The sequence below is a fragment of the Pygocentrus nattereri genome, chromosome 13 (assembly GCF_015220715.1).
Source record: "Pygocentrus nattereri isolate fPygNat1 chromosome 13, fPygNat1.pri, whole genome shotgun sequence".
NCBI classification, from domain to species: Eukaryota; Metazoa; Chordata; class Actinopteri; order Characiformes; family Serrasalmidae; genus Pygocentrus; species Pygocentrus nattereri.
Window position 1 is genome coordinate 34,045,116 of NC_051223.1, and position 26,553 is coordinate 34,071,668.

Sequence of the window (26,553 nt, forward strand, 5' to 3'; positions counted from 1 at the left end):
GAGATCTTACTGGTGGTTATAAGCTCCTATTACCTGTTAGCTAGAAGAAGGGCTTAATTTGTAAATGATGAGGCACTTGAACACTGAAAAAAGGTGCTTAGTGTGAAATTTCCCCTTAACGTTGGATCTTACAACTAATTAGCATGTTAACGAGGGTCTTGCACATCCAATGTTCCATCAGACCTAAATAGCTTGTAATACATGAGAAGTTAATAAATCAATGTTGCAAGCCAGTGGTTTTACTCAGTATTTACTCACTGTTCAATAATCACAGCACTAGTGGGTGCATTTGCAAGTATTAAACACATCTATGCTGTTTTTATTGCTATTTCTGTCACCACACAACCAAAGAGGAGAAGATGGCAGTGAGCTACATTTTAAGTAACTTTTCCATGTAGCGAAGGTGGCATTTCATGACAGTGCCATGCTTTGTCACTGAGCTCATCTGTACGACCCATTCTACTGCCAGTGTTTGTCTATCGAGACTGCAAGGCTATGTGCTTAATTTTATCCACCTATTAGCAATGAGAGTGGCTGAAACAGCTGAACTCAGTAATTAGGAGGGGTGTCCCAACACTTTTGTCCATATAGTGTACATGTGTGTGTGTAATCTTTCTACTCTCAGAGGTTCTGGCACAAATGAAACTCTGGCTACAGTAGCTTCTGAACTTGAGTATAACGCTAAAAAGGTGAACGTACATTGACTGTTGAACTACTTTTGGGGTAAAGTTGTGTACATTTGTTTTTTGTCCAAATTATTCCTTTAATGCTGATTTCTGATTTCTGAGCTTCATGCTTCAGGCTCAACAGTGTGTCACTGGAGATCAATCTTATGAGTAAAGTTTAATGAGGAGGCTTGGGATCTTACGGAGACTCTGTTTGCCTTGCTGAATCCTAAGCTAAAACACACAGTGCATTAACAGCTCCATTTAGTCCAAGTAGAGCTTTTATCTGGGTCTGCAGGTCAGTCACAGGCTGGGCAGGAAAGAAGAAAGGAGACAAAGTGGAGGAATGCAGGAAAAAGACAGGAGTGTGGTAAATGAGCACAGAATGGTATCCTGGAGGAGAGCTGTCAGAGTGAGGTGTTAAAGCAGGAACAGATAGCATGAGGAGGAACCTCTGCCACCCCCCAGTGTGGGTGAGAGTATGCTGGGTTTGATGGAGTGCTGCGGTAACAGAAGTAATGTAGAGCTGCTTTTGACACCTCTGCCTCCTCCTCCAGCTCCTCCTTGCCTGTGTCTCTCTGTCTTTACTCGTTCACTTCTCTCTCTCTCTCTGTCCTCCTTTTTCCTCTCTGTACATTTCCACCTTTTCCTCCATCTCTTTGTTGTCTTTTTTTTCTCTGCCTTTATTCTTTCACTTCTCTCGCTCTCTTTCTTTCTCAATCTTTTGCGCACTCTCCATCTCTTTTGTCTATCTTTATCCATTTTTTTCACCTCTATCTCTTTCTCCATCTCTCTATCCCTCTTCTCACTCTCAGTGAGTCTCTCTGTCTCTTTCTCTTCTATCTCTTCTCCTCTTTCTCCTCCTCTTTTCCCTTTCTTTCTATCTCTCAGCTTCTCCACCTTTGCCTCTTCATCTGCTCTCTTTTCTATCTCTTTCTATGCTTCTGTCTTTCTTGCCTTTTTTTCTCTTCTTTTTCTGCCTCTTTAACTTCCCACCTTTTGTATCTCTCCCCTCTTTCTCCCTGCTTCTCCTCCTCTGTCTCTTCCTCCACATTGCTCTTCTTTAACTCTGACTCTCTCTTCACTCTTTCTCTCTCTCTCTCTCTCTCTCTCTCTCTCTCTCTCTCTCTCTGTTTGCTTTACTCTCACTGGAAGCAGGGGAGTTCATTAGTGTCTGTATGTGTTAGTGTGTTTTTGAGTGACTGTGTGTCTCTTGCATCATAGTAAAGAGGTTCAGGCTTCTGTAGTGTCCCCCATTGGGAATAAAACTCATCTTCCCACAATGCCTCCAGGTGAGGCAGGAAGTGGCGACCTAGCTGGGGTTATTAAGGGCTAATTAAGGGGTAATTAATCTAATTTGGCCTGGAGCTTCACCACAAGAACAGGTGCTTCTCTGCATTCTCTAGAGGTTAAATTGGAACAGGATGAAAATGCGTTGTCGAACGCAGCAAGTAGTCCAACATAAACGCTGGAGGAGGTAGTAAATTAGCAGAGCCAATGAATAAAAGCTTTTTATTGGCTGGCATGTGGGATCTCTGTGTGTTTTATGGGGACTGTTGACCCCTAAACACATGAGGTCACACAGATCCTGAGGCAGAGCGGGCAGGATTTGCTGAGATTCATCAAACACTATCAAGGACATCCACTATTATGCAAAAAATAAGCTTTATGGAGCCATACACAGCTTGTAGAAATATGACAATGACTGCAAAGATTATTATGGAGCAGATATTTATGTCTACAGCATTATTCAAGCTGGGATTAGTTTTGTCAGGAGGGGTTCTGTAGTGTCATTTATGAGGGATTTCACTGGCCAGTTTCTACAGCACAAAGTATGTGTGTAATTTCACAAAATCTCAACAGCCTGGATTTAAAGGTCATGTCCATGTCAGCTTTATGCCACAGGGGCCACATTGTAACAATATCAAGATGGTGCATGGTCATGACTCGCAGGTTTTGTTATTGTATTATCGTGAGGTCAATTTGAACAGGACTACCACTACTAAAGTATCCCTGGGTTCAGCAAGTTACGCAAGGGCATTCAGTCTGGAATTATTATGGATCTTGGAGGTTCATACTGGAACAAAATAGAAGATTTAATAAAAGATATAATCACTTAGGTCCCACCACATTTTTGAAGACATTTTTTTATAACCGTGTCTTGGTATTTCAGGGCATGAATATCAGAATCTACTGCTCTCAGTTCTTTTAAATCTGACCAGTCAAAGTAAGACTTTTCGCAAATTTATAATATAGAAGCAAATCTTATCTTAATTATGGACGTTTTTCTTATCTTACAGAATCTTATTTCAAGTTAGAAATGTTCAACCTACTCGATTGAAGTCGACAGTCAACTGTCCTATCTGTCACCTAGCAACCAACACACAGCTGAACAGCTGAACCAACACACACCGTGAATACATTATTAAAATAATAAAAAAATGTAAGCCACATAGAGTTAGTGATGTAAAAAAGGTCAAAACTACACAGCTATTGCGACAGCTATTTATCAAGAGTGTCGCTGCGCCTCAGTTTCGGTTTCTATTTCCCAAATGCTTTAGTCAGTGCTAACGTTATTCCTCCTAATGAACAGCCACATGGTCAACTCTGTCTCTTCATTATTCACTCTCATCACTAATATATAAGAGTTTTATTTGTCAGAGCGGAGAGTACAGATCATGCCTGGGGTTTTGAAAAACGAAGAGTTACAAATGAAAAACTCAGAAGTGATCAGCGTTTTGCAGTGTGAATAAATGCTAGCAGTGAACAATGGTGCCTGTCACAGTTTGCCTAAAAACAATAAAAAATACAGTTAAAGCAGAAGTTAGGACACCACTAGGGTTGCCCTAAAGTTAGGATGCTTCTGTAATACTGTTTTCTTATCTGGAGTTCAGATTATGAACTGTTGTTCTGTAATAGCTACTGTTCTAAATTCAGTCTTAACTGAAGACTTCAGAGTTATACTGTTTCTGTAAAACAGTCCCTGATTCTAAAGATATGGCAGTTGGTGATCATTAACCAATAATGAAAGTCAGATTAAAAAATGACTTTTGTATTTGCTTCAGCTTTGCTCTGAATGCTGTATATTTCACAGAATAAGCAGGATTATTAAAACAAAAAGTTTGAAAAGAAAAACATCTCACAAATGGCAGCCGTTTTGCAATATACATAAATTTAACATCATTAAAAGCCCACTGGACTGACATGCTCTTGTACTTATTTTTGAGTTATTTTCATGTGGACCAGAGGTTTTTTTTGAAAGCACTAGCTTTTTTGAAGTTTTTATGTGGATGAGGCCGTACAGCACCTCTCTATGTAAAATGAATCCAGCTCCAATACTTCTTAAATCTGAAGCTTCTCATTTTTCCCACAGATTTGCATTAATTGAGTCCATTTCCCCATGTCTAAGCAGTTTTCTCCTGCAGTCCATTATCAGAATACAACAAATATGGTTCATTTGCTACTTCTGCACCAGAAATACACATTTTGCAGGTGCTAAATGCTTTAATATGTCGTCCTGAGTAGGCTATGATCGGGACGGGGTGAAAGCCTGGTGCATTTTTAATGCCTTTTCACTCCGCATGCTCTTGGCCCAGTTTTCCAAAACCATGATGGTGTTAAGATGGGCTTAACTGTGAGAGAGAGGGTGTTTTGAAGCACCGCTCGCTCTGCCATTTCACAATGACCTTTGCGCTACAGTGCCTCTGGGGGAACTGTCTCCTTCAAACGAGAGAGTGGTACTGTACCAGACAGTTGACACACTTTGCGACAGGCTCTGTTTCAAGGGGTAATCTGACAGTGTCTCTCCCTCCATGCTCAGAAAAAAGGCTGTTGTTGGGAAGGAGACAGCTGAGAGTGGTTCTGGATCGAACACTGGAGAGATCACATCACGTCAGTCCACTGCCAGACATACTACCATTGAACACAGTCAAGCAGCTGTTGAGCTAATGCTCATGTGTTTAATACTAAGGAGGGGAAGAGAGAGAGAGAGAGAGGGAGAGAAAGAGAGAGAAAGTGAAAAAAGTGAGGAAGAAAAAGTGCAGAGGAGCAAAGAGAGTGAGGGAGTGATAAATTGTGAAGAAAGTGAGTGAGAAAGGTTGAAAAAAGAGTAGGAGAGAAGAGAGAGACAAAGTGCAGAGATGAAGGTGAAAGTTAGTGAAGCAAGATTGAGAAATGGTGGAATGAGATAGACAATTGCATAAAGTAAATGGAGAATGAAGAAAATGAAGATAGAGAGAAAGTGGAGAGTGAAAAGATGGTAGAGAGAGTGAAAAGGAAACAGAGTGGCAAGATGGAGGGTGATGGTTGAAAGAGAGAGAAAGAAACAGTGGAGACTGGAGAGAGTGGAGAGTGAAGTGAGGGTGTGGGGAAAAACGAGAGTGACAGACAGGGTAAGAAGTGGTGAAAAGACATGCATAGAGTAAATGGAGAGTAGACAGAGTGAAGATAGAGGGGAAGGAGAGATAGAGATAAAGAAACAGTGGAGATGAAGGGAGAGAGATTGAGGAGAGTAGACAGAGTGAAGATAGAGGGGAAGGAGAGATAGAGAGAAAGAAACAGTGGAGATGAAGGGAGAGAGATTGGAGAGAGTGGAGAGTGATGTGAGGGCGTGGGGAAAAACGAGAGTGACAGACAGGGTGAGAAGTGGTGAAAAGACATGCATAGAGTAAATGGAGAGTAGACAGAGTGAAGATAGAGGGGAAGGAGAGATAGAGAGAAAGAAACAGTGGAGATGAAGGGAGAGAGATTGGAGAGAGTGGAGAGTGAAGTGAGGGTGTGGGGAAAAATGAGAGTGACAGACAGGGTGAGAAGTGGTGAAAAGACATGCATAGAGTAAATGGAGAGTAGACAGAGTGAAGATAGAGGGGAAGGAGAGTCAGAGAAAGAGTGAAGATGGAGTCAGAGAGATATTGGAGAGAGTTGAGAGTGAACAGAGCAACAGGGAAAAAGAGTGAGAGAGTGGAGAGAAAGAGGGAGAGAAAGATACTGCACAGAGCGAGAGTGGAAAGAAAGAGAAAGGAACTGAGAGAGAGAATGAGTCAGTGTGCTGTCTTGGCTCTCCTGGTTGTGGAGAGCATGTTCTTGCTGATTTTTGCCTACATGTGAAGTTTTACAGGCAGTGGAGCTGCAGATAACAGTGTGTGTGCATGTGTGTTTGTGTGTGGGCGTGTTTGTTCTTTTCACTCTACATTAGATTTTTCTCTCTCAAATGTCTGGATCCAGCTGCCATCCGGTGAGACTGAGATGACCTCCCTCTCTCACTGATCTTTCACCTCTTGATGAAGGTGAAAAGTCAGTAAGTTCTCACTAGCCTTTGCATGTCCCTGAACATGTGGTGAAAAGATCAAAGACTCAAAACATCATATAACACTGAAAGCGATGCATGGATGCGTGTAATGTGTAAACTTAAACGAATAATATAGGCATGCCAAGTTTTCTTTAGATACATCGCTGAGTGCGTTTACATGCGCAGTATTCTGATGACTGCAGAAAATTAGATTTTGTCGGTAATCCCATCAACATGTTTACATGCACTTGAGTAGTGAGATAATACGAAAACTCTGGGTTTACTGTCTGAGTCAGACAGTAATTGGATTTCTGCTTTGAAACGGGCCAATAAACTCACAGCAGATGTGACGCAATTGCAATGTAAAACTCAAACTTCATGCCATGGCTTTTTTTTTTAAACATAGCTCCACTTTACCTGAAAATATGAACATACATCATCTAGAAGATGAAAAGTATTTAAATTCTTCATTTCATCAAGCATGTAGTTGGTTTTAGTATCACTCCAAAAGTGTTTGTCACGCCTCAGGCGGACTCGGACTCGGACTCCATCTCTCAGGCTGCATCGGGAGATCACATGACTCTGGGCAAGCGCCCGCATCACTACCAGCACTCACAGTCTCCTGATTATTGAAAAGACACACCTGTGTAGGTTGACCTACTTAGGCACTATTTAAGACTGGGCTGTAGTAGGGTTCTCTGAGAGGTATTGTTTCTCTACCAAGAACATACTGAGCGGTTATCTGGATTTCCTTGCATGTTATGACCCTTTTTTCTCGTTTATACCGACTTCGTCTTTAGTTTCACCCTCTTGTACTTTTGCTGGCAGTTTTTGGCTATTCAGTGTTTAGATTTGGAACTTGTTTGTAGACTATGAATTCTGTCTATCCCTGAGATATTGTATTTGCTGTGATTTCAGATACCAGCCCTAGCCTGTTTTTTCACCATTTTCTTTGCCTTCGGATATTAAACCTGATTGGCCTGTCCCTCCGCATTCGTCTCACCCCTGTCATACATTACAGTGTTTTACTGCCGTCTTGCGGCAACGCTGCTTGCTTATTTCCGGTACTGTCTAGTTTCACACATGCGCAGACTGAGAAATCCGAAAGAAATCAGAGTAAGAGTTTATAGTCACTGAGAAATCTGATTACTGTGCTAAAATCCTGCTCTCTTTGTCGGATTTCTTAATCAGATTTCTAGACCTTGCTCCGATCTGAGTAATCAGAGGATGGTGTTAACATGACCATTTGAATAATCAGGGGCCAAAGTAGGAAAATACATTGATGACTGGCAGCATGTCTATTTGTACTTGTAAGCAAAACATTGTATGTTGAAAATGGTATTTTAATAAGAGAGGAAAAAATACACACACATATATATATATATATATATATATATATATATATATATATATATATATATATATATATATAAATAAAATACGATTTTATTCCAAGTAATTTTGAACCATTTTCTATTGATCCGTTTATTATGAAATGTACATAATGTAATGGGCAGGTGGCATTTTAAACGATATAATGAATATTAAAAAAACTAATAAATACATAAATAAACTTGAATCAGAATAATGTTGCGCTGTGTTACTAAAGAGAATTACTGGTGTAAACTGTGATATAGTCCTGCACAGTAACTTCAAATTTCATGGGTTCAGTCTCAAATTTCACAATTTTATGGATTAATTCTAAAATTTCTTTACTGTTTTCATTTCATATTTTACAGCGCTCAATATCAACTGTTCAGTGTCAGCCTCCTCCATCCATATACAGCAGTATCTTAAAAAGACAGAAAAAAATCAGACAATTGGATAAATAATAACTACACTTGAATCTGTTTGTACCTAGCAATTCCAAGACGGCATTGCTCCAGGTTCCAGTCCACTGTGATTAATGTGAAGAAGTATCTATGGCTAATGCAAAAGCCCAGAAGAGAATCAACGCTTAGATCATCCTGGCCAGGACTTTAAAGACATTAGGAGTGAGTGGTCCACTGATCCAGAGCCCGCAGCAGTAGTCTGCGTCCATAGCTTCTGATTATCCCCCCGCTATGCTCTGTGGTCCATGAGGACTTGTAAATTTTGTCTTCCGAATGGCCTGGAAGCACGGATCAGTGAGTGCCGAAGCTCCAAGAGCTCCTCAGTGCCCCCAGAGCATAGTCCTGGATTTTGCCACGTGTGGGAATCGCTCTCCATCAGCTTATTGCAGGACCAGGTGTGGTGGAGCCTCCAGACACATAGCAACCTGGGTAGAGAGAGGCTGATATCCCCATGGAGGTGATCCATCACCCAGTCATTTAACCCCAACCTCCACCCCACCCACACACTGTCCACAGTGTGTGGCCTCAAGAGCTCAAAATGCTTCAGCCAGGAGGAGAAGAATGACCATAATTGGAGAGTCTTAGCTAAGCTAAAGGTCGCCCACTGAGAAGTCTGCATTGTTCAAGTTGTAAAGATGATGGTGTTCTGTCATAATATGTCATAGTAGAGAATCTTTGTTAACACTGCATGGCTCAAATGTGGTGGCATTTTAGACACCAAAATGCAGCATGTTTTATGTTTAATGCACTAAAATGTGTTGATTGTGGTGTGCAAGGGGTCCATTAGCTTAAAAAGGAAACCTTTATCCCAGGAAAAGAACAATAGCTGTGTCCCAATTCAGCAGCTACATCCTTTGGAGGATGCAGTCTATGAAGGCGTGTCCTTCGAAGGCTGCGTAGGCCCGTGAAGGCTGAACTGAAATGAGAAATGTGTTTGCATCACAGCACCGCTGCTCCCACCCTCACCGTTGTGTCGCAAACGCTGCTCTTTTCAAGTTCTTTTAAAGTTCTTCAAAGATGAAACCAGAAACTTTTATTTTATATATTTATTTTTATTTCTTAGAGCTGGGGATGCTTCTCTCTGTCTGCTCGTCGGTTCCTAAACAAAACAAAATGTTACAGTAAATTTTGCTTCAGACTACATTGGCTTTTTTTAACATTTGTATTTGTCAGCTGTTTAAGCCCAAAACTTACAATTTAAAGTGCTTCCCCAGCTGCCATTCGCTTCTCTGCTGATGCCACCATGTTCTCACTGGCACGCAATGGACCTTGGGATATGTTGGCTGGTGAAGGATCCACCCATTGGATCCTTTTTTTCACATCGTCATGGAAAAGAAGCACACATTCATCGGCCGCATATGAAGCAGCCTTTGAAATGAGACAGACTGGTCGCACTGCTGTGATGCAATTGTGCTTTAAATGCAGCTTCTGAATTGGGACACAACCTTGCAAAATGGAGAGTGAGAATTACTTATATATATATATATATATATATATATATATATATATATATATTAATTGAATAATTAAATGGAATATTACTGAGTATTCTATTATTATATGAGCCGACAGTAATACTAACATGGTCAGCAGTCAGCCTGACTCGATGCGTCCTTCATAGCCAAATCATGGAGACAGTCGTCGAGAGCCCATTCATGTGTCTTTGATCAAAGCCGGAGGCTCCACATGACTCACTGTGACCCCATTGCCACTGCTGTTCCCCAGCTCTACTGAAAGGTCATGAGAGGTTATCTGAATGTGTTCTGGCTCCTCTCAGTGGCCTCTTTTCCACACAGGAGCATATGGTGGAGCTACTGCCCACCCTACATGCCAAAACCCAGGGGCAGGCGTCTGCTGGGTCTTAGTGCCACATATATCCCACTGCTAAACCCCCCCTCTCTGTTAAGAATGAACACTATTCCTTACTGCAGTCCCTGTAGCAATAGGCATTAACTTGACTGCTGAAAAGTCTCAGTTGAGAACAGTTGTCACTTTGTGTGGGAGGCTGAATACCAACGGTCTGGCAACACATGCATGTAGGCATTTCAGTGTTCATGACCAAGTATTCTTGTCATGCACATAGAATCTGGCCAGAAATGAATGATGTATTTATTCTTTAATTACAATGGTATAAAAATGAATAAGTTAATATTTTAAATAAAAATAGTAATTATGTAAACCAAACCTTTCCAGCTGTAGCATTGGCTAGAAAGTTGCTAAGTTAGGACAGCTAGTTATTAAGGCAACAGACCATGAGGGGCTGTGCATTACTGTGATTTTACCATGGTACATGTTACTTTTGTGAAATGTCGACAACCTTAAATTTATTAAAATACAGACATTTTTCGATAATAAGTAATAATCCCAATAGACAAGTGATCCACCAAGAAATGTAGTTTGTTTAGAAGATGTGCTTGGACTTTCAGTCACTCATCATTATATATAATAGTCATTTCATAATAACAAAAATATCCTAATATAGCAGTGTTTAATGCAGAAACCTCTGGCTTATAATTAGGTTTTACTCACGAAATTACCACCAAGAATGCTAATTTCCAGTGCCGCCTCATGCATGGGGCCTCGTGTTTTCCCACACTGAGTTTAATACTACTTAATGGTGAAATTTGTAAGATTTTCCATGAAGTGAAGAAATAAGAGTTTTGATGTTATGTCAAAGACATCTATATATTGTATTGGATAGAGTTCAACTGAAGTTAGCATGCAAATCAGCCTTCCCCAGCCCAGCTTTTCTTGTAATACCCATTTCTACCTCAAGAGGAGATAGTGAGTCACTGTAACATCAAGTCTGCCATCAGTCCAACATGTGAGGATGAAGCAGCAGCACTGCCTCGAGGCACATTCTATCCTCTTGGGAATTATGTTAAAGGTCCCATCCTCAGTTAGACCACTTCAAGACAGGCAGTCAATGAAAGGAACAGTAAACACAACTGTTTTCATGGCTGAAGCTCTTTGCAAGCCACCATTATCACCACTGCTGTCCGCTCCTGGCAAGAAACCACGTTCGGCAGCAGACAAAAAAATGACATGAATAGAAACAAACCAGGAGTTAACAGTGCTGTTGCTTTCCACCACAGGAGACAGCACTTCGCGAATAAAGGGATAAAGTTTAATGCTGAACTCACATCGTTTCTTCTAGACTGGTAAGGAGAGGAGGGACTGTGCTTTTTCTTGTTTCTTATGTTAGGAATAGACATGATACCTTTCTGGTGATATGTCGTGCACTATTTGTTTGGGCTGTGGAGCACGAATTTGACATCTTACAAATTGCTCCTTAAAGGCAGATCTAACCAAAAACAAGACGTTTGAAGCGTTTGAGCTTTTGAAGTAACGTATTCTTTACTTCAGTAAATAGAATTCAAAGACTACAAATGAATGTTAATGATGGAGCTGTTTGACCTGGTAGCTGTCTTTTAGCCTGTTTAACTAATTTTGCTATCTTTTAGCCTAGTTGTTGAGAAAACATTTATGTCCCCCAGTCAAATAAGCCAGTTCTTGTTTAATTTATCAGTACATTCAGTGGCCCATGCAAGCAGCATAACGGTCCATTTACAGCATAGTGGTTTTAGTGATGTGGTGCATTAATACCGGATTCGTTATTTTTCTTAAGTAGCCTAAACCAGTAGCGCTGAGTCAAAGCGGCATGCCATTAGGCCAGGCACAGAAGTAAACCCATAAAAATGCTATGTTCAACAATTATTTCTGGAAATGCCAGGCAGATATTCATGGTAGACCGGTACAAACATTCAAATGCAATCTATTCTGAAAAATAATAATATTTTTATAATAACATAAAATTTCAAACATTCAAAAAATGTAAATTATATTAAAATCACATCCTTTGTCTACTAAACGAGGACGAAACTGAGGATGTGCCCATTGTATAAATATCCTGCAGGTCACTGCTGTATACATTTTGCTCTCAAATGTGTTGAACACTTCAAAATGTTAAACGTCCAGACACTGCATGGCAACCTCATGGAGCAGTGTGATGATCATAGACTGGACCGGAGTGTGGAAAGACTGAGCTGTTGTTTCTGGGGGGTTGTGAAATGTTGACGTGGACGCCCAGCTGTGTACAGTACTCACAGGGTGTGTGAGGAAGGCCTACTCCTCCTCTTCGTCCTGCTCTGTGTAGCCAGGGTGCTGGTGCTGCTTTGAGCTTGTGCCAGACATGTGCTTCCCATGACCGCAAGGAGTGTCATACACACATATGCACACTCACACACAACATTCGCTGGGCCCCGGGTGCACTGGCTTAGATTGAGTGCCGAGGCACCTGGCACAGTGCCAGCAGGAGGTGACATCACCGGTACAACACTGACCAGCAGGAGGCATTGTTCTCACCACTTCGCAGGACATGCAGTGATTTTATCAGACCATATGCAGGGTGATATCATGCTTTTGCGAGGGAGTGGGAGCTACAGTGTGTGAGTAAAGGTCAGTGGGAGGGAACAAAAGTGACAGAGGGCTTACTGGGCACTAGGGCTCTATTCACAAGGGAATCATTTGACTTTGAATCCTTGTTTTTCTTTTAGCTCTGAGCTCACACGACTGTCTGACTCAGTGACCCTCAAAGTCCCTTGAGTAAAGTACATATGTTCTTGACACCGTGTATTAGTCAGAGTCAACCTGGTAATGAAAGGGGGCATTGCTACTTCTTGGCAGCAAGTGGTGATAAATACGGACAATGTACAAAAGTGAGACGTGGAGCGAGGAGGTGGGCACGTACGCTGAGATTAGCGGGACTAAAACACAACATGAACACATGGACAGGACTGGGAGGGGCCAATCATGACGAAAAGAGAAAAAGGCAATCAAATAATCGAAAGAAGCCCCCTTTACTCTCTTAAAAATAAAGATGCTAAATAAAGGATATTTGGATCAATACTATAGATGAGTCACCAGCCCTGGTTTTGGAGATCTCCTCCATTCCCAACCATAGTTTGCCACACCGACTGTAGCTAATTAACATTTCAGAAGTCCTTGAATGTCTGGATCCAATACACTAGCATTACATAAGGAGGGGTCAGCATTTTAGATGCAGGTTGGAACTAAACTCTGCGAGAAAGGTTATCTTTAGAAAGAAGGTTTGTGACCACTGAAGGAGGAACTATTTTTAATTCCATTTGAAGACCTTTCAATGGAGTGATATTAACCAAGGGTTTTTATATGACAACCAGCTGAAAGTTTTCAAAATTGATTCGTTTCTACCACCACTTTAAAGATCGCCTTCATTTTTAAGTGTTTACCTATATTATATATCCAAAAATAAGTACCCAGAAGTATCCATGTAGCTACTTTAACAACTGATATATTCATTGTCTTGCATGTTTAACAGAAAAGCATTGCTGAAGGGATGGAATGCTCTGGAGCAACTACATACATACTATGGTCACCATGCTCAAAATCAAGCTTTGGCTAGAGGGGTACAAAGCCCCCCCAGCATTGGCCTGTGAACCAGTGGAGCTGCATTCTGTTGAATGGCGGAGCACCATCGAACACAAATACCCAACCACATTTATTCTCTTGTGGCTGAATGCAGTTAGATCCTCACAGCAGTGTTCCAACATCTAGTATAAAGCCTTCCCATAAGAGTGGAGGCTGTTACTGCAGCAAAATAGAGGCAAGCTCATTGTTAATACAAAATTGCATGAATAGGTGTATTGTTTGGACATATAGAGCATGTTTCTGCTAGTGGTGCCACAGCAAGAGCAATTCTGGGACACACTGTAAATGCTGATTTTCCATCTTCCCAGTTTTTACTGGGAAGCTATTGATCCTTTATTTAAGTCTTAGCCATGTTGAAGGGATTTCACTGACTAGAGTCACTTGTTGTATGGACTAATTACAAAAGAAGAAGGCAGAAATTGGTCTTATTGCATTTGAAACATGCTCCCAAACACCAAGCTGATGCTGCAGCCTTATACCATGTGTGTTCAGACTGTTCTATCACATCATATAACAAGGCTAGTCCTTTCAGAAAGTGGTCCTATGGTTAAATTGTGTACAGAAAGATATATTCCAATGCAGACCCTCTTGAAGTTTACAATTCAATTTGACCTGTATCACAATAAACAGCCACATGCTTTCATAACCCTCTCTAATATGATGCTTTCATGGTTTGATTACTCTGTGTTATGATGTAATGTACACATACGGTCAATTTACATTAATACTGATCTCAACAAAGAGCTTCTGTATTACAGCATTTTGAGGAAACGCGAACATCCTTTACCTTAAACCCTTTTTCTGTCTCCTTTTCAGTGTACTAATTCAGTTCTTTTCACTGAGGGCTGGTTTTCCGACACATCAGTGCAAAGCACATTATTTAAACAAAGGCGCACTGATGGTGCAGTCATGGCTTTGAATACCATCTCGCTTTTATCTGAGCTAAGAGCCCTGGGCAGACAAGAGGAAATGGTAATGTCCATCACTCTCAATTACGCACATTAATTCTCTCCTATCTCTTATACTCTCTTTTGCCCATGTCTGTTTCATCAGTCCTGTGTCTGTTTCTCTTTCGTTTTCTCTATCTGTCTCCGTCTTTATACATACACTGCCAGGTGCAAGTCTAAGGATGCTTAGCTTTTAGAAATGTGCATAATACCGGTGAGCATGTTTTCTTTGACGGTTTGCAGCACCTTAACTTTTTAAGGAATTAACAGCTATATAACGTGTAAATATTTGTGTTCACACCTGCTGTGATGTCAAACCTTTCATGCGTTTAAAACATATTTCAGTCAAAAGATTTTCAATGTGTGCTTTCCAAAAGAAAACTGTCATCATTACTGTTTATTTACCCTTCATGCAAGACACTTGATGAACATGGAGTGTTACAAAATCTTCCCAAAGTGTTAATAAATGTGCTGTTTTGTGTTAGCAAAACATTTCACTTAATTAAGAAGCCGCCATGAAAACATGAAAATTTGTAAAGAAGGGAAAGTATCCCTCCTTTTTGACTGGCAGTGTATATTTCTTCGTGTTTTTATCTGCCAGCCCCCTTTTTTCTTCTCTTTTTAACATTTTTTCCATGTTTGCAGTGATCCATGTGTCGCCTGAGGCTTTGTTTTTCATATTTAATCAAATGTGATTTGGGCATCAGCCTGCCGGGAGGCTGAGCGGAGAACGCGTAACTCTGACTGTACCACCGTTTGTTTTGGACAGCGCTACTATTCACAACAGCACTGCCTGAAAAAGGGTCAGCTCAGTACTGAACAACAGAGGGAAGAGGTGGAGAGTGGAGAAAAAGAAAATAAAGAGGAGAACAAAGGAGAAGTAGGGAGAAAACAAGAGGGCGAGGAGAATGAGGGAGTAGAGGGGAGAATAAAGGAAAAGAAGAGAAGGGACGACAGTGGAATAGAGGAGAGGGGAAGGGAAGATAGAGGAGAAGAACAAATTAGAGGGGAGAAAATATGAGGAGAAGAAGGGAGGAGTGGGGAGAAGACCGGGGAAGAGGGAATAAAAGGAAGAGAAGAAGCGAGGGATGAATAAGGGAATATATGGGGAAGAAAAGGGGAATAAAGAGGAGAATAAAGGAGGAGTAGGGAGAAAACAAGAGGACAAGGAGAATGAGGGAGTGGAGCGGAAAATGAAGGAAAAGAGATGAGAATAAATCTGGGAAGGCAAGAAGACAGGGAAATAAGGAATGGCAATGGAAGAGAGGAGAGGGGAAGGGAGGAGAGAGGAGAAGAAAAAAATAGAGGGGAGAAAATATGAGGAGAAAAAGGAAGGAGAGAGGAGAAGACCAGAGAAAAATTGAATAGAAGGAAGGGAAGAAGCAAGGGTAGAATTAGGGAGTGTATGGGGGAAGAAAAGGAGAATAAAGAGGGGAATAAAGGAGGAGTGGGGAGAAAACAAGAAGGAGGAGAATGAGGGAGTAGAGGGGAGAATAAAGAAAAAGAGAGGAGAATAAATCTGTGAAGGGAAGAAGAAAGGGAAAGAGGGGATGACAGTGGAAGAGAGGGGAGGGGAAGGGAGGAGAGAGCAGAAAAACAAATGAGAGAGGAGAAAAATGAGGGTAAATGGGAGGAGAGGAGAGAAGACCAGAGAAAAAGAGAACAGAAGGAAGGGAAGAAGTGAGGAAAGAATAAGGGAGTAGATGGGGGAGAAAAGGGGAGAAGAAAAAAAATGGGAGGAGATATAAGAGCAGATGAGGAAAAAGGAGGAGAGTGGAGAAGCTGGGAGGAGAGGGATGGAAAAAGCAGGAGAGGGAAGTGAAGGGACAAAGCCTTGTTTGCCATCTCTGCCGGTCCCCCACAGAAGTTGAGTCTCAGTTCTCAGCTGAGGGAGCTTTAATCAAACGGGGGATGAAAGATGCAGAATTCCATTTGTAGTGCGAAACCAAAGGCTTTTAGGAAATCATTACTTCTGCATGCTCTGTCACGCTGCGAGGAGTTGCTCAGGACAGAAAACAGGCTCTGCTGTCGTTCAGAGGGAGCCTTACAGTAGAAGACTTTTCGTAGTGTTCCAAGGTCTCCATATAAAGATGGTCACAAGCCAGCTATAAAGCACGATTCATTTGGGGGGAAATTTCTTCTCAAGTACCTCCAGGTGCACATGTCCGAAACAGACACAGCAAATATGGGGTCAGTTTCAAACTTTCATCTCTAGATGTAGGGATTGATTACATTTCCAGTGTTCTGAGCCGTAGCAGACCTAACTGTGATCAGCACTGTAGACACAGACTTAGTAAAGCAGACATGGCAGAAAATCAGCTTTAAAAAAAGATGTAATTTTTACCAGGAATGTTTATACACACACACACACACACACACACACACACACACACACACACACACACACACACACACTCACAGACACACATCTGTGTTAGGTCTGTAGTTTTATAATAACCACCAAATGTGGTTCTTTAAGAGTTCTTTAGTAAAAATAAAGGATTCTATGAACAGTCAAAGAACCCTTTGCATGATTTACAAGGTTCTTTGAATCACGAACTGGTTCTTTAGATTGATGAAGAATGTGCTGTAGATGGTTCTATATAGAATCTTTTTGAAAAGGGTTCTGTATGGCACCAAAGAGTGTTCTTCTGCTATGACAAGCTTGACATCAGAACAACAGAGGAACCCTTTTTGGTGCCACACAGAACCTCCACAAAATGTACGTGTTCTTTATTGATTTAGAGGTTCTTCCTAGGACATTTTTCATTTGTAGAGGTTGTCTAAAGAACCATGGATGGAAGGATGGATTTATGGATGGGTTGATGGGAAGACGTTTATTGATTATTATTATTCAGTAGTTATTATTATTCAGTAGCAAGACATATAATTGCACATGAACTAACATGAACTATGCAGAAAAATAATCACCTTTCTGTTTTAAACGCAGTCACAAACGAATACATGCTATACACTTGAAAAGTTCAGTCAGGTTTCAGGTTTTATTGGTTTTCTAAGTGAGAATAACACCTTCTACAGGTGTTTTCTACAGGCAAGTTTTCTTTATTTGCTGATTTGAACTTAAATTAAATTAAGAACTGATGCAGTGGCATCCCATGCCAGTATTGGAACAGACTTAGCTTTATTGATTATTGCAGTCGTCTGGTCAAGAGAAACAATATCACAATAGAATAACTGTTGTTGTGACCATCATATATCATCGCTGTTAGAACAAATCCAATATATTATTTGAAAACACCAGTTGGCCTTAATATTGTGTCAGAAGTTGGGGTTGAATTAAATTGTCCAAGATGCATCAGACTAACATCTTTTTCCATTAGGTTCCTTAAAAAAGAACATTTTTTCCATCTCCTGTAAAGTTATCTTTCCTGGAGATACAAGGTTTTGTTCTGACTGCGATGATATTTGGAATTAACCAGTTATGTGTAATAGACCTTTGGCAGCAAAAACTTTTAGACCAGCAAAAATAAAATGTTTCCAGTGTAGTGTCCAAGTAAAGAACCTGTCGTCATTTAATAGACATGGACAGTGTATTCCTGTTGACAGGGATCTAATAATCTGTGAATATGTTCACAGAATTTGCTAATATCATCGCAAGCCCAAAACATAAGCGGAAATGTGCCAAGAGTATCTTTATTTTTTAAGAGTGTACGTGCGATATAAATTTTATTCAGATTAAAATTGAAAAAGAAAAATCTTAAAAGTTGTAAAACGATACCTAGGATGTGACGTTGTTCCAGAAACATTTGGAGGTTTGGAGATAATTAATAGGTGTTGTGCTACACAGATTTAACAAATAATTTTAACCTGTAACAGTTTTCAGATTTTGTTATCATTCATCAAAGCGGTTGCAATGCAAACATTCTTTTATTGCAATTACCATGAATGTTTTCTAAGCCCGAGTCTTCATTTGCTAAGGTGGTGGCTTCATTTGAATAGTGCAACTCTTAAAGCTTGGTTCATTTACTGCTTTTTAATGTGGTAGAAAATGAGCCAACATCTGATCTACAAAGCATTGCCTAGAGAGCCAGTTTCAGTCACGTAATACACAAATACACATGCGTTCACATACACACCTCTTATTGTCTTTGTTAAAGAAATATAAATAGCAAGGCCCTTTGGTTGCCATGAGAAAAAAAAGAGGGTGGCAGATCACTAGACGTCTTTATTAAGGCCTGTGTTTACACTCGGCTTCACCGGCCGTATAAATAAGCGCCGGAGCCTGTTTTACCGCTGCCTTATTGCATCCAGTGACTTGTAGGCCTATAACTCTAATTTACTGACACTACTTACGCAGCTTAACCACGCACAGTGGAAGTTTCTAAAATTAACAACCGTCTCGTGTTCGTGTGTGGAAAAGCTGTGAGGCCGTCGCCAGTTTCCACCACTGTTAAAACCAAAGCTGTGCCACGCTAACAAAAGCACCCATTCAGTGCCAGTTCGCTAAATAAAAACGAAGCCAGCCAGTCTTCAAATCGCTACCGGAATGACGCGGCTGAGGAAGTGATGGTGATTCCATGTGTGTGTGTGTTGAGACTGCTTGTAAAGTGAGTGACCTCAGCCTGGACCTGAGAGACACCCTGAGTTCAGTGCACTCGAGTTCTGCTCTGGTTATCGTTAGCGTTGTAATCCTCTAGCAGCCTTTGCTGTGGCTTTATTAGAAGTATGTGAGTGTCTGATGTGAGTTTCTGCCAAAGGTGATATTTTGGGAGAATGAGATGTCCAGCTAGAATTGTTGGTGGCAAGTTACCCATGCTGTGGCTTTTGTTCTGTTTTCAGGGATTTGGCAATGAAAGGCTAGTAGGTATCAATAGAGCAGCTGCATTAGGAATGAAAGAAGAATTGGTTATTAAATGTCAGTCCACCTAAATTTCCTTCCAGTTTGTCTTTTGAACAGAGAAGTACCCCTTCCCTTTTTGTACTTGAAAGCTCCACCTTCTGTATCTTAAAAGTTCTGCCTTCCAGGGTAGCTCAGGCCTAACGGATGGAAATTAGCTCTAAGCTGACCCAGGCCCAGGTCCATTTTAAAGCAAAGTAAAGCACTGAATTCAAATTTTAAGTTCATATTGTTGCTTGCTATGGCCCACTGAAACATCTGTTAATTTTCCACACCAATAAGGCGACACAAATCGACATCATGCATTATAAAAGGAGAAGCAAAGGAACGTAGTATAGATGAAATTGAGCAAGTTTTGAAATCGCAACTTCTTTAACTTTTTTTGTTGGGTGCAAAGTGGCCAAGGTGAATCTAGCATGGGAGCAAAGTCATGTAATAAAGTGAACTTGTCTCTGCGAGATGAGATCAGCTCAGTGTTAAAAGGAGTCAGCGGGGACATTTGTCAGCAGATATAGCTCAATCTTCTCTGATTTGACTGTGCAGCCAGGAGAGCATCTCTCTTCTGTTTGTTCAGTCTGTGTGCTTTAGGGTTGGGAGGTATACCAGTACAAAAGTCAACACCTGTGTGATGTTGCTCCGTGATATGAATTTTATTATATTGATAAGCTCCACCCCCAAGACAAGCTAAACATGTTAAACAGTAATTGTTATAATCTATACAAAAAGCATAGCACAATTTAAACATTTATACAATTGTTAAATTGTGTAACAAGTCAGTATCTCCATTTGGAGGAGGCTTGTGAACTAATCAGAAGAGGCATGGCCAAATACTGTAGAAGGTCATAGGTTTAAATCTCAGGACCAAAGAGGTACACCTAGATGCCATTGTATAAAGCCTTTTGCTGTCCCACTGCTGTGCTGCTTCCAAGCAAGCTGGACATTAACTACATTACTTGACTATATAATTTACAGGCGTATGTGAATGTTTGGCCGCTGAAGTCAAATTATGTTTTGTTGTCGTGCTAAATGAAAATACGTATACATCCTCTACAGAAAGCGCACTTCTGCACATTTTAATACACAATTACTGCTTATTCGTTGAATTTAACATAGAGCAGAAGAACATATATTGTGGCCTTTGCAAAAGTTGTAGCCCATTTTATATTTTAGTTTTTTTTAGTAACATAGGGGCTGAGGCAGGTTGCAAGTGCAAAGTGACTTTATTAGGGGCATTCTGATACTCATTGTCAGGCAGGGGTCAACATATGTGATCCATACATAAAAAATATGCAGATCCATTCTCAAAGTCAGAGAGAGAAGCAAGAGTCAAAACCAGTGAAAACCAAAGACAAGAATTGGGCTCAGAACTCAAGTAAAGCACACAGGTAGCAACACTTTGCAGACACACAACAAAAACACAGGGGAATTTGCAGCAGTCTTATTGTCCTTGGACATTGGACATGAATTATGGCTGGAATTATGTGGAAGAGGAGGAGAGTGGGCCGAGCCAGGGAGAGTCCAAGTCAGTCTCCCCAGAGGGGGGCAGATATGACATTACATTTGTTCCCTGTAGAGGATGCGGTAACTTATTTTCACTTAGAAAATCAACTGAACATGTAATTTGATGTTAATGTTTGCATTTGAGTCTAAATGTAAATGATTTACATTGTGGGTGCAGATTATTACATTGCAATTGGGAGTAGGCTTTTCAAATTATTATATTATATTATGTTATATTAATTTGTGTTCATCTTGCCTGTTTACAGTGTCCTTCAGTGTAGTGAAAGTGCTGTAGTTTGAAAATGGACACTGGACACTCTGGTATCAGCGCTGTACTGAAAGCTTCCAGAGTTTAAGAGTTTGGAACCGTTTTAAGGAAGATCTTCCACAATATGGTCTGTGGTCATCTTCTTTAGCATGGGGAAGGAGAGAGAGTCAGACAGACACCGCTGTAAAGTAAGTGAGAATGAGACTGTTTGCAAGAGCTAGAGTGAGAAGGAGGAATGAGGGGCAGGAGAGAGAGTCAAGAGGTGTGAAAAGAGAGAGAGAAACAGAGAGATGATGAATCACTTTTATGTCTTAGCGATGTGTCTGTTCTCTCAGACAGAACAAAAGAGCCCCTCAGCCATGTATGTGATGCAGTATCGGGGTCTGTTTAGGTGAGTAGACGGAATGTGCCCTTATCCATTTGGGAAACTCAGCATTATTTACAAAAAAAGTTCCCACTTCAGTGCAGTGTGTGTGTGTGTGTGTGTGTGTGTTGCAGTCACATAGGGTTTGTAGAGCAAATACTAAGCAGACAGACTGTTTTTGCTATTTGCACAGACAGAACTGAAGGCAAGTAGTGGACACTAAACAGCTATCCGCCACTGAACTCTTATTGTTTTGACAGGAGGATTTCCACAGGGGACACTCTCTCCACTCCATTATACACACCTGCTGGCCTTTCCAGAACTGCTTTTACATAGTTTTTTTTCCCAGCAATGCTAGTCTGTATCATTGTTTATCTCCATGTACCTAAATGGCCATTTTCTCTGATTGGTCTCTTCAGCATGTGGCCCATTTGTGTTGACTAGGCTGTGCAGGAGTGTGTTTGATGTCAGTGTGTTTGATTGAATTGCAGGAAGGCACTCCAGGAGTAACCATTAAAGCAACCCCGGAGTCTCTATTCACACATATAGTTCATTTCTTTTCCTGTATTGGATCGCTAGCTGTGTGACTGCTGTGATCATCGATTTGGAGAAAGAATCATCTCTCGCTCTTGTGCACTCGAGACAGTAATGATGAGCATATTGGCTCTTTTCAGCAAGTCAGATCAATTAGCTGATTCTTTCAGCTCCAATTGGCTCTTCACCCCCTCTTTTCCCAAAGCCCTCACCCCAGCTCTTCATATATATATATATATATAATTTATGGGAAGTCCAATTTTGATGAGTACCTTCACTAGATGAATTTCGAGAGGCAGGGATCACAAGATGCAGCTGATCAAAATGCAGGAAAATCTATTAACCAGTGCAGCAAAAGTCAAAAATCAGAAGAACTAACAAAGCACTTGAAAATACATCCAAGGATTACATGGAAAACAAAACTAGAGGCAAACTAAACACAAGAATAATGACAAGAATAAACATAAGAATAATGAGGGGGCAGAGGCAGACTTTTCCTAGGAAATCCAGGAATGGGCTTCTGTAACAAAGAGTGATGGTGTATTTTCAGCTACAGCATCATGATCTAGCAATATGCCCAAAAGAGTTGTCTCAAAGAGCCTACTACGAGATGGAGAACGTGTGGCTTCTAAGCTACGTGACTTTACCTAGATGAGGAGCACTCACCTGAGTTTCAGAGATTAGGGCAGATGCAAATCCATGGATATTTCTGCCACTTTACAGCCCCTTTGATGTGTTCATTTGACATATGAAGAAAGTGATCTAAAAAAGTAAAAAATTCATGGATTTTTGTTTAACTTGTCTTACAGGTTGCCTTATTGTGCAAGCAGAAGCATAAATAAGAATTTAGTCACACATCAGTAGAGTTTTGTCAATATTCAGATTCAGATTCCTTTATTGATCCCATGGGGAAATTGCAGTTGTTACAGTTGCAGCTATTTATGTAAAAATAAACACTTTACTAATAATTTAAGACAATATAGAGAATTTACAGTATCTACACCAGATTTAAGTACTTAAGAATATAGTAAGGTGGCGGTGATTGTGATAGTAATAGGAAACATCAGGTATAAAGCAGTTACAATTATTTAAATTATTTAAATTAAGTCAGTCCCTCTGTGTTAGTGTCTTAATATTCTGATTAAACGTAACAGTAATAATTCTAATAACGCTGTTACAACGACAACCGTCTTTGCCTTCTACTTTAACAGTGCTGATTGTCAATTTTGTTTTATCTTAGTTATTTAAAGTTTATTTAAAAGGGGCAGATATGAAGGCACAGAGTTGTGTGATGGCAAATCTCATAACATGTATAGTGATATGCTAATTTACACTGTTTATTCCTAGAGACCCTTTTATAAAATACTGCACCCTCAATGGGTAAGAAAAGCAAAATGTATAACTTAAAAAAAGAAAGTTTATTTTGAGATGTAAAGAACATGAAGAAGTCCAACCAACAATATGGAAATTTTTGTTTTGTGTCTAGGGCTGCATGATAAATCATATTTATATTGCAGTAGCTCAAAACCTCCTCCATCCTGAACTTCCTGCAGGAACATAATACACACAATAGGATTATAGGAAATCACCCAATAGGATTATTGTCACACCCAGTATTGTTATTTAGACACAATAATATAATTTATAATATATCAATTTATAATATATAATATAATAATATGTATAGCACATATGTATGCTGACTGTTTCTCAGCCTGTGCACAGTAGTGAATGGTGCTTTTATAATTTTGTATTTTGCTATTTGCTTAACCTCTTATGCTGCAGGATATATTTTGTTTTGTCCATCTGAATTTACACAATCAAATCATAAGGCAAATTACTCAGTAACTGCATGAAATAAATGCAAACTTTCATTTTTTTTATTTATTTATTTTTGTAAAAGCTCCCTTCAAATGAACAGAACATGGGTTTTATGATCAAACAATGAACATATTGCTATATGCTTACAATTTACTGCTGAACGCCAAAAATCTTAGATGCTTTTACAGAGCAGATCACTGAAGAGACATCATCTGTTTATAGTTTATAGCCCAGATTTGAGGGAAAATGGGTCGAGTTCAGTAGAAACAAAAATCTGAGTTCAGCTTCTTTTATTATAAAGGTTTAAAATGACATCACCATCTATTTTACTGGAAAGAAGAAAGTTACAGCCTCATATGACACCCACCTTTTGAATGTAGCTTGTGAAATATGAAAGTCATGAAGAATATGAGGAAGTGCATTTTGGAACCACCGGTGTTTCCAAGGAGCATAACAGGCTACAGGAGAGGTTAGTTAGACATCTGTTTATATGTCCAAAAAAAAGCCTGTACTTATGTCACATCCAATCAGAGGCACACTGTTTTAGTAATAATTTAACACTTGTCATTTATCGAACATTGCATTTTTTGTCAATATCTTACAAACCTTTGTCTCACAAACTGCCATTATGGGCACTGACAATTTTACTGTATATTGACTCGGAAATAGAGGCATAGAGTGAAGATGATAGAGACCGAGAGAGAGAGAGAGATACAAACAGAGAGAGAGAGACACAGACAGACAGACAGAGATTAACCAAGGCTTCAAGTCTTTGTCTCATGTAGCACACCTGACTCCACTTATTCACTAATTACCAAGCTCCTTGTTGTCTGGCTGGCTCGTCAGGTGTGTAGGTGTTATTGCTACATCACGGGGTCTGAGAGTATCGTAATTTCAATGCTCTGTATGTCCTGTACATATTGTAGTATTGACAATAAAGCTGACTTGACTTAACTAGGGTAGCGGAAATGTACAGAGCATGGGGTCACCAGGATTGGAAGTCCTGGATTAAACACTGGAGAGTGAGTGGAAACAAGACTGTGAGTTAAAGCAAAGTACTCAAAGTACTCAAAGTGCAATTGGTGAACTTATAAAAATGAACACGTCTAAATCAGAGCCATTGGACTGATTTCCAGGGAGACATTTCAGCTGTTGTGCGATGTCTGAAAACATTGATTATGGACGTTGCCTCTGGCTGTCGTAGAGGCACTAATAAACTACGAACGCTCAAGATGGTAGCTTGCCTGGCTGACTCCATAAGGTTTTAGTGTAAACACTGTCTGAGATTTCTGGATTGATGCTGACGCAGGTTTGTGTTTGTTTTAGTTCTATTGTGATAGATGTATCTTAATTAAACTGCAGTCTTAATTCTAGCTGGGTTCTACCATGGTTCCCAGTCTGAGTGGGGGTGAGTGTAGCAGATCTGATTGGTGGAATACACCATTCATTATAGAAGGCTTAACTTACAGCAGTAAACTACACAACGTCAAACAATGAACTGATTCTGTTGGTTCTAATTTAATCAATGTTATTCATTTACACATAATTATGTTTCGAATGGTAAATGATGGCAGTCATACCTGTTTTTGATCAGTCCAAAGACTCTTAGGGCTGGAGCCTTGTTATAGTTAGGGTTTTCAGTGTTTTTATCAGTAATGTGGGCAGTCTTCCTGTATGGTAGGGATTACATTTCTTTTGCTTTTTTTTCTTCAGCGGGTCCAACCGGTCAGAGACCACTTAGCAAAGTGGAGCGCTATGAGAACACAGAGCCATGGCTTCTCAGTGGAGGACAGAAGAGGCCAATCAGCCTCCTGCAAACAATGGTATGTGCTGCTTCTTGTTCTTTTTGCTCTATTGCACAGTGATAACATACATTTATGAACGTGTTAAGAAAGCAAATCACATTGATATTAATAGAATTTATCCATTTTTTAAAAATTTAAAGTATTAAAGGATGTAATTATCCCAAATGCTAAATCAGCCAAATTATTAAAGTCAACTAAAAGAGAATTTTCCAGGTCTTATTGGAGGTCCACCTGCTAAGACACATATCTCTTTTACTCAGAATATGAAATATTCCCACATCACTGAACTATTTTAAGTATTTTAAAAGAGAGTTACCTTTTTTGTTGACGATTTCATGTATTAAAATGGGATTTTTGAGTTCATTTAACATATCGAAATTTAATCTGTTGCCATTATCAGCTGGAGAGATCGGCACAGAGTGTTCCCATGTTCTGTATTGCTGAGTGTGGTTCTAGATTGTCTGGGCAATACAGTGGCCACGTTTTAAACCAACTGTAATAAGATTTAATCAAATGAACATCCGGAATCGGTCAGGATTCTCATTCAGCATCAACTAGAAACGTCTGTTCCTCACTCGCTTGTTGATCAGCTGTTATAATGTTTATATTTTTTGCTCATATTCACTTCAATATTGCAATATCAGTTTTATTCCTTACTCAGCTTAGCAAGTCCTCTCTGTAGACATACAGTACACGCTTTAGTAAAAATCACAGTTTCAAAATTAATCATTTTATAGTTTTATTCTCATTTCATAGTTTTGCTTTTCAGCGCCTGCCAGAGGATTTTCTGGGGTTTACCAACTGTGCCAGGAAGGGACTGCCTACTTCCTCTCCAGCGGTGGTCCCAATTCAAATCCCATGTAGGCTAAAGAAATACCACTTCGTCCAGCTGTTCAAAGCCTTTGGTATAAAGATGAGAGAGAGAGAGAGAGAGAGAGAGAGAGAGAGAGAGACAGAGAAATATAGAGAAACTGAGAGAGATAGAGAAATAGATAGAGAGAGAAACACAGAGAAAAAGAAATGGAGAGAGATAGAGAAATAGACTGAGAGAAACAGAGAGAGAAAATGAGAGAAACAACCAAGAGAAAAACAGAGAGAGAGAGAGAGAGAGAGAGAGAGAGAGAGAGAGAGAGATAGAGAAATGTAGAGAAATAGAGAGAGAAACTGAGAGGGGTAGAGAAATGGAGAGAGAGAAAGAGAGAG

At 40.1% G+C, this 26,553-nt stretch overlaps 1 protein-coding gene across 1 annotated transcript in view; it reads left to right on the top strand.

Moving 5' to 3' along the window:
* Positions 1-26,553, top strand: part of LOC108429440 (disintegrin and metalloproteinase domain-containing protein 12) — a 179,802-nt gene that overhangs the window by 7,376 nt on the left and 145,873 nt on the right. Inside the window, exon 2 of the mRNA XM_017701167.2 lies at positions 25,259-25,368. Within this exon, the coding sequence (XP_017556656.1) occupies positions 25,259-25,368 (110 nt within the window). The remainder of the gene's footprint in view (positions 1-25,258; positions 25,369-26,553) is intronic.